At 40.5% G+C, this 8,677-nt stretch overlaps 1 protein-coding gene across 1 annotated transcript in view; it reads right to left on the bottom strand.

Moving 5' to 3' along the window:
- Positions 1-8,677, bottom strand: part of LOC141092728 (IgGFc-binding protein-like) — a 273,657-nt gene that overhangs the window by 245,922 nt on the left and 19,058 nt on the right. Inside the window, exons 7-9 of the mRNA XM_073579121.1 lie at positions 8,394-8,483; positions 8,035-8,279; positions 6,380-6,663 (exon numbers count right to left, since the gene is read on the bottom strand). Coding sequence (XP_073435222.1) covers positions 6,380-6,663; positions 8,035-8,279; positions 8,394-8,483 — 619 coding nt within the window. The remainder of the gene's footprint in view (positions 1-6,379; positions 6,664-8,034; positions 8,280-8,393; positions 8,484-8,677) is intronic.

The raw sequence follows: 8,677 nt of genomic DNA, 5'->3' as shown, positions 1-8,677 counted from the left end.
TAACCCTGACCCTAACCCTTAACAAAACCATACTTAACCCTAACCCTGACCCTAACCCTAACCCTAACCCTGACCCTAACCCTTAACCAAACCATACTTAACCCTAATCCTGACCCTAACCCTGACCCTAACCCTTAACCAAACCATACTTAACCCTAACCCTGACCCAAACCCCAACCCTAACCCTGACCCTGACCCTAACCCTAACCCTAAACCCCCTTAACTAACCCTAACTCTAACCCAAACCCCTAAATTCCATGGCTAAAAAAAAAAACGCATATGCAAAAAAAGCGTACATGAGCATGCCAGTGCGCACATATGCGCATCCATAGGCTATAATGGCCATTTTTAGCGCAAAACGTGCGCATATGTGCGCATGCGCTTTTTTGCAGGGCCAAAAAATGCAACATGCTGCGTCTGGAAAATACCAACGCACACCCCAAAAAAACGCAGCGCATGAAAATCGCATACATGCGCTTACAAGCGCGCAGGTATGCGCACCCATGTTAAATATAGGGGAAAAACGCATGCGCACATATGCGTTTTTTTCCAGCGCTAAAAAACGCAAATGTGAAACCAGCCTTAGAAATTTTTTTAAAGAAAATGTATAAAAATTTGTAACACCCCCTGTTTCCTCAGTTAACAGAGAAGAAATGTAAAATAATAAATGCATATATGGTATCACCACATCCATAAAGGTCTGATCTATCTAAATTAAATTAATAATTAAATTATTAAATTAATAAAATGAACTCAGCTGATTGGCAAATGCTAAAAAGGGGAAAACAATCAGAGTCAGAATTGTGTTTTTTCAGTCATCAAAACAATGCAGAAACATGCAAGCAATCAAAACATAGTATTAATAATTTATGATAGAGAGTTACAGATCCTGAAAAATGGCGACAGAAAAAACATTTTCTTACAATATTCTGAATTTTTTATGTCAATAAAATAGCATAAAAACTATACATATTTGGTTTACTGTAATTGAAGTAATCTGGGGAATCATGTTTCTAGAACATTTTTCAGCAAAATTAACACCGAAAACAAAACACAAAAACAATATCAGAATTGCTTTTTTTTCGCCTCCTCACTGCACTTTGAATTTTGTTGCTATTTTACCTCACTCGTTATGGTAATATGATTGGTGTCATTCAAAATTATAACTTGTCCCACAAAAAAGGCCCTTCTATCTATGTCAGTGGAAACCAATGTCAATGAAATTTGAAAAATTTGAAAAATTATTACGCATAAACTTGAATTGTCCACATCTTTAAGGGGATAAAGGGGAGTACAGAGGATATCAAATAAATGTTAATATGATTCAGGTCTCACACTTGGCACTCAGAGCTATCTAGAGAACAGGACCCCCTGTCAGAAATTAAAGGGTGGCAAAGCACGTAAGGCTTTCTCTTTTTAATTTTAAGGTAGTTCTGAAAATAGCAGAGTAATTATAAAAACTTTTATACAAATGAATAGAGAGCAGCACATAAACGGAAACCTTTCAATTCTTGAGACAGAGCTCAAAGGTGTCCTGTTCTCTAGATGGATGCAGGTTCCAGACATGGGACCAAAACCATAAATGTCCAAGTTGAGGATAACACTTTAGAGAAAACATCAGTAGAGATGGGCGAACCCGAACAGTAAACTTTGGCGTCCATACCGAACACCTACTGTTCGGGCACAGACACCAAACATGGACTTTATCAGGTGATCCGTGTCACTTTTCGGGTTTGGCTGCCCGAACATCGGGTGTTTATCCCGCTGTCATGTGCATGACAGAAAGGCAAACACTGCTTCTGATTGGTGGTGAAATCAACCACACCAGTCGGAGAGCCACAGTTTCCACGCTGTCAAACGACAGCATGAGTGTTCAGCCGTGTTATCCTCAATACACAAAGAAAATGGGAGACGTTTATTAGCATCCTGAATAGGACCTGTGCACAATATATACCGTATGGGAATAAACATGCGAGAAATAGGAGGAAACCACTATGGCTAAATAGAGCTGTAAGGGGCGCAATAAGAGATAAAAATAAAGCATTTAGAGAATTAAAGCAAGTAGGTAGTGACGAGGCATTAAATAAATACAGAAGATTAAATAAATTCTGTAAAAAGCAAATCAAGACAGCAAAGATTGAGACAGAGAGACTCATTGCCAGAGAAAGTAAAAATAATCCCAAAATCTTCTTTAACTACATAAATAGTAAGAAGCTAAAAAATGATAGTGTTGGTCCCCTTAAAAATAGTCTGGGTGAAATGGTGGATGAGGATGAGGAAAAAGCCAATATGCTAAATGACTTTTTTTCAACAGTATTTACACAAGAAAATCCCTTGACGGATAACATGATCAGGGATAAAAATTCTCCATTAAATGTCACCTGCTTAACCCAGCAGGAAGTACGGCGGCATCTACAAATCACTAAAATTGACAAATCCCCGGGCCCGGATGGGATACACCCCCGAGTACTGCAGGAATTAAGCACAGTCATAGATAGACCACTATTTTTAATCTTTAAAGATTCCATAATAACAGGGTCTGTACCACAGGACTGGCGTATAGCAAATGTGGTGCCAATATTCAAAAAGGGGACAAAAACTGAACTTGGAAATTATAGGCCAGTAAGTTTAACCTCAACTGTGGGTAAAATCCTGGAGGGTTTTCTAAGAGATACTATACTGGAGTATCTGGAGAAGAATAATCTTATGACCCAATATCAACATGGGTTTACAAGAGACCGTTCCTGTCAGACTAATCTGATAAGCTTTTATGAAGAGGTAAGTTCCGGACTGGACCAAGGGAATGCAGTGGACGTGGTGTACATGGACTTTTCAAAAGCTTTTGATACGGTGCCACACAAAAGGTTGATAAATAAAATGAGAACAATGGGGATAGGGGAAAATATGTGTAGATGGGTTAAGAGCTGGCTCAGGGATAGGAAACAAAGGGTGGTTATTAATGGAGCACACTCGGACTGGGTCACAGTTAGCAGTGGGGTACCACAGGGGTCAGTTTTGGGCCCGCTTCTTTTTAACATATTTATTAATGACCTTGTAGGGGGCATAGAGAGTAGAATTTCAATATTTGCAGATGACACTAAACTCTGCAGGGTAATTAATACAGAGGAGGACAATTTTATATTACAGGAGGATTTATGTAAACTAGAAGCTTGGGCTGATAAATGGCAAATGAGCTTTAATGGGGATAAATGTAAGGTCATGCACTTGGGTAGAACTAACAAGTTGTATAATTATGTGCTTAATTGTAAAACACTGGGCAAAACAGTCACTGAAAAAGACCTGGGTGTATGGGTGGACGACAAACTCACATTTAGTGGCCAGAGTCAAGCAGCTGCTGCAAAGGCAAATAAAATAATGGGATGCATTAAAAGAGGCATAGATGCTCATGAGGAGAACATAATTATACCTCTATATAAGTCACTAGTGCGACCACACTTAGAATACTGTGTACAGTTCTGGTCTCCGGTGTATAAGAAAGACATAGCTGAACTGGAGCGGGTGCAGAGAAGAGTGATGAGTGATTCACTACTAAAATTTAAGAAGGGACTGGATGCCTTTCTTGAAAAGTATAATATTACAGGGTATATACACTAGTCTCCTTAATATTGCGTTGATTCAGGGAGCTAGTCTGATTGCCGTATGTGGAGTTGGGAATGAATTTTTTTCCCCAATGTGAAGCTTACTGTTGCCACATGGGTTTTTTTTGCCTTCCTCTGGATCAACATGTTAGGGCAAGTTAGGATAGGATATGGGTTGAACTAGATGGACTTAAAGTCTCCCTTCAACCTTAATAACTATGTTACTATGTTACTATGTTACTATGATTGAACGTATAAAGTTTACCTGTGGTCACTGGTGTCAGCAGATGGGTCTATAGCTCCCATCAGCAGACACCTGCTGCCGCTAATAGCGACAAGATCAAGAGGGCTGATGGGTGTATTCATTAGCCGCTCCTTCGGTGTAAATAAATAATTTAAAAAAAACGGCATGGGTTCCCCTATATTTTGATAACCAACCAAGCAAAACTCACACCTGGGGGCTGAAACCCTCAGCTGTCAGCTTCAGCAAGTCTGGTTATCAAGAATAGAGGGGTCCCCACACCGTATTTTTAATTATTTAAATGAATAATTTTAAAAAATGGAGTGTTACTTCCCCATTTTTAACAACCAACCTTGCTAAAGCAGACAGCTGGGGGCTGGTATTTTCAGGCTGGTAAGGGGCCATGAATATTGGCCCCCCAGCCTAAAAATAGCAGCTGCAGCTGCTCAGAAAAGGCACATCTATTATTCTGGAGCTTTGCCCGGCTCTTCCCACATGCCCTGTAGCGGTGGCAAGTGGGGTTCATATTCGTGGAGTTGATGTCACCTTTGTATAGTCAGGTGACTTCAAGCCCATAGCTTAGTAATGGAGAAGCATCAATAAAACACCTATCCATTACTAATTCTATAGTTGTATGCTAAATAAAGACACAGCCAGAATAAAGTCCTTTATTAGAAATAAAACAAAACACAGTTTTACTTTTTCATTTAAAAAAACACAGTTATACTCACCAAACATCTATTCCACTGAAGCCTTCGTTCTCCTGTAATAAATCAAAAATAAAATACAACAATATCCGTCGTTCTGTACCACGCCATAATCCATGTCTGGGGTGTGACCCCTGTTACAGCTAGGGGGCGCTGTATGTTCTCCTCAGTGTTTGTTTTGTTTTAAGGGGGCTTACAGGGTTAGTCGGTGAGCTGGGCGGGACTGACTAACCGCACACACCTTCCACCTATTTGGGTGGCTACAGTGATATAATGTGACTGAGGTCTGATCAGATGGTCAGTGTGTAAGGTCCTGGATGGCCTGTGTGTTTTTAAGGTCCTATGAGTAGGACCGGATTCCTGAATAGCACATGAGGAGGCCATGGACCTGAAGACTTGTGTGCTGGAAGGTCCCATGAGAGGATGGACATCCTGAATAGCACATGGAGAGGCCACGTACCTGCATGGTTGCTGTGTTGGAAGGTCCCAAGTGTGCACTGGATTCCTGAAGAGCATAGGGTGAGACCATGTGTGTGCAGAGTCTGTGATGGCACTGCGTTGGGGAAGCTACTGATCTTCTGAGGGTCTGGAACTGTCAGGAGTGTCCAGGTCGCAAGGACGGTGATCCCAGTAAGGCAGTTTCACCGGGAGAGAGGACTGACGATGACTCAGCATGTGGAGCAGTAGCTTATGTAAGGTAACTCCATACAAGGAGGTTATGGGCAGACAAGTATCTGCCATTGGAACAGACTGTTAGTGCCTATGATGTTCCATGGATGTTTATGAACTGCGTGGTCACCCATGATAACTGAACGGAGTAAGGTCAGCATGTTTGGAGACTGCAACTTAATGTCGTATGCTGGTGCCTGTTGTATTCCGTGGGCATTAATGAACTGTTCGGCATGCGGTCGCCCACGGAAACTGGACAAAGAAGTCTGACGTGTTTACGGACTGCAAGTTTAAGCCATATATTATGAAGTGCTATGGACTATGTGTGTGATGTGTAACATGGTGGTTTATGCTGAGTAAAATAAACCCGAATAGACTGTTTTGTGGAGAAAACGTGCCTGTGTGCCTTCATCCCGTTGTTAAGCAATCGTCCCCCAACACATGCAGTAAGGGCTGTCTTACAGGGGGAAAAACAGTTTTCAACATGGACGGTGCCAAAATGCGACTGTCCAGGCTAATAACCACTGGCGAATGAGATACTGCAAGCGCAGACTGGCGGTGACGTCATCAATGTTACTTCCGCTTCCAGTCACTGAGGCTGCATTCCCAGCAAGGCTGAACTGCTGTGACCTCAGTCAGATCCCCGCTAGCGCCGTGAGAGTTTTGCCTGGCTGGTTATCAAAAATAAAGGGTAACCCATGCTGGGGTGTGACATCAGTGACCGGAAGTAAGTTTTATACCTCCGATCACAGCTGAGCGCTCATGCTATCTTTTGACAGTGTGGGAACCGTGGTTCTATGACCAACAGGAATGGTTTCACCACCGATCAGTGGTGTTTGCTGCGTAGTAATGCACATGACAGCGTGGCAAACACTGGATGTTTGGGCCCGCCATTCAATTGAATGGGGTCCGTGTTAATGTTCGGGTATGGGTATTGTTCTAGTACCCGAACCTGTACTTTTTGTAACTGTTCGGCCAAACCCACCAGATCCGAACATCCAGCTGTCTGCCCATCTCTAAACATCAGCTTTTAACTTATCATTTTTCTACTACCCTTTTGGTGTATAATACTTACATTTTGGCACACGTTTAAACTACAATTAGTGACTTTTTACTATAGCCTATTTTTTTCAATTTTAACATTAATGAAAAATATATTTTACCTGGTATCACTGCCAACCTGCCAGCTGTTCCCATAGCTCACAGAGTCTGCCTCTTTTCCTCCATCAGGGTTGAGATTATCATCTTTTTGGTTCAAATTATAATTGGCACAAATTCCACATACTTTATTTTGGTAGGCTTCAGATACAGTAACTTCAACTCTGTGATTGCCATCATATTTTACTCGTAGACCAAATGCAGCTGTGACTGCAACATACTGCCCAGTGAAGCCAATGAACACATCTGGAAATAAACTCAGTGGCAGCTGTTGGTCCACTCCATTCACCTGTGTACATATAATATATCGAATAAAGAAGACAATACTAATGATGATTACATTTCCTTGATCAATTTTCAAGTGGTATCTGAGAACAAATTTTTGGAACCTAATCTGAAAGCAGCTTACAGTAGAGACTCTGATTCCAGTGATATGTCACTTATTGGGCAGCTTGCTGTAGTTTTGAAAAAATATAGTTTTATCAACAGGAGATTATCACTAGAGTACTAGTAAACCTGCTGCCATGTAGTCCTCCATATTCATGTGCTCTGTATAATTCCACCCCCACCACTTTTTTGCCTATGCACAGTGTACACAGAAGCTGCTAATCAGTAGTTTGGGCAGGTTATACAGAGATCAGCAATCTGAGAAATGGTAGATCTCAATGGTGATTTTTATCAAAACTGCAGCAAGCAGTCCGGCAAGTGATACATCATTGGACTCAAGGTCTTGTCTCATACATCATGCTGCTCTCAAATAGGGAAGAAAAAGAGGGTTACAGATTCCCGTAAAATAAGGTTTTTTAGGCAAATAGTTTGAGACTTTATAAGGCTACAACCTATCGACAATATAAATAGTAACACTCAGTTATCAATTTAGACATGGTTATAATAGACTTTTTGGAGTGTGTCTGATTTTATCGCGTGAGCTGCAGTTAAAAAATAAAGTCTAAAAATATTATAAAATTGGAGTAATTTGCTCCCAATTTTTTAAAATATGCACACCTATTTAGCAGGTGTAAAATTGCAGTAGATTATGTGCCATTTTCTGACTTTCTTTATAATTAAGCAGTCCAATATTTGGAGACCATACCCACTCAATCAAATTAATAAGGTGAACTCAGAAAAGTCTCTGTAGATATTGACTTATTCGTAAGTTTTAAGGAGAAATAATTGGAGAACAGTGCAAGGCTTATGAAGTGGTGTTTTGTTAGTATTAATGAGGAACACCATATTTACAGAAAGGGAAGGATCCTGATAGACCAAATGCTGATACTTTTATACTTGAAATGGGTCTCCTGATGGCGCAGATATAGTGAGTGCAGAGGTAGCAGTTATTTTCGGGAGCACAAATTTCCCTTTGTCCCACAAGAATATAATAGTAAAATAAATGGCACATTAGAAAAAGGGGGTCCTGTTACAGATTTTACATTAGTGCCCATGGTCTTCAAAATATGCCTCTGGGGTCTCCTATAGTGATTTAAATAACACTCAGATTCCTGGCAATCAATTGCTTAAATTAATTAATTAGGGCTAAATAAATTAAATTAAAATTCAATGAGCTGTTTATTGCTAGATAGTTACCATTATGATGATAAAGCACTAAAGCTAAAACGACGCGTAGAAATGAAGCACCGATACTAATTTGGCCCTTACTTACCTTTACTAGCTTCTGTTTCCCCAGGACGATTTTGTAGCTGTGAACGTAGACTGTGACTTCTTTCACGTAGGACACCCGTGTGTTACTTCCTCTGTACTCATGCTCAACTTCCACATTGAAGTCCTGCAAGCCAGCATCGGCGTCACAAAGCTTTGTCAGCGTGTAAGTGCAGTTTCCCATGAATGTATGGGCGTAGTTATCATATGTGAAGTAATGCGGATCACCATAACCGCTGCACGTTCCTCCTGCAAATAAATACATGCATTTGGTATAAAACATAACAACAAGATTTACATAAGCACAAAAAGCCTTTTATAATCATCGACATGTGAAAGCGCAGCCTGAAATCTTACACGTACCTGATATTTCGGGAGCGGAGGTTGGTTTTGCTGTGATTGGAGAAGATGGTTTAATGGTAATAGTTGACCTAGGGGCTTCAGTTGGCTTTTCTTCAATTCCAAAGGAAATAGATAAAAACATTGTGAGTCATTGAGGTTAATAAGATATTAACATTTTAAAAGTTTACAAATAAATGCTTGGGAAATTATGTATACCTCGTGAACCTGGCAACAACTGTATGGGGGCACACCGATTCTGTCTGTACTATGGAGCCACAGACTCCTTTTATATCTATCAAAGCCTT

This window comes from Dendrobates tinctorius, unplaced genomic scaffold, assembly GCF_039654945.1.
Source record: "Dendrobates tinctorius isolate UK_male_01 unplaced genomic scaffold, ASM3965494v1 ptg000060l, whole genome shotgun sequence".
NCBI lineage: Eukaryota > Metazoa > Chordata > Amphibia > Anura > Dendrobatidae > Dendrobates > Dendrobates tinctorius.
This window is presented reverse-complemented; position numbering and strand designations above follow the sequence as displayed.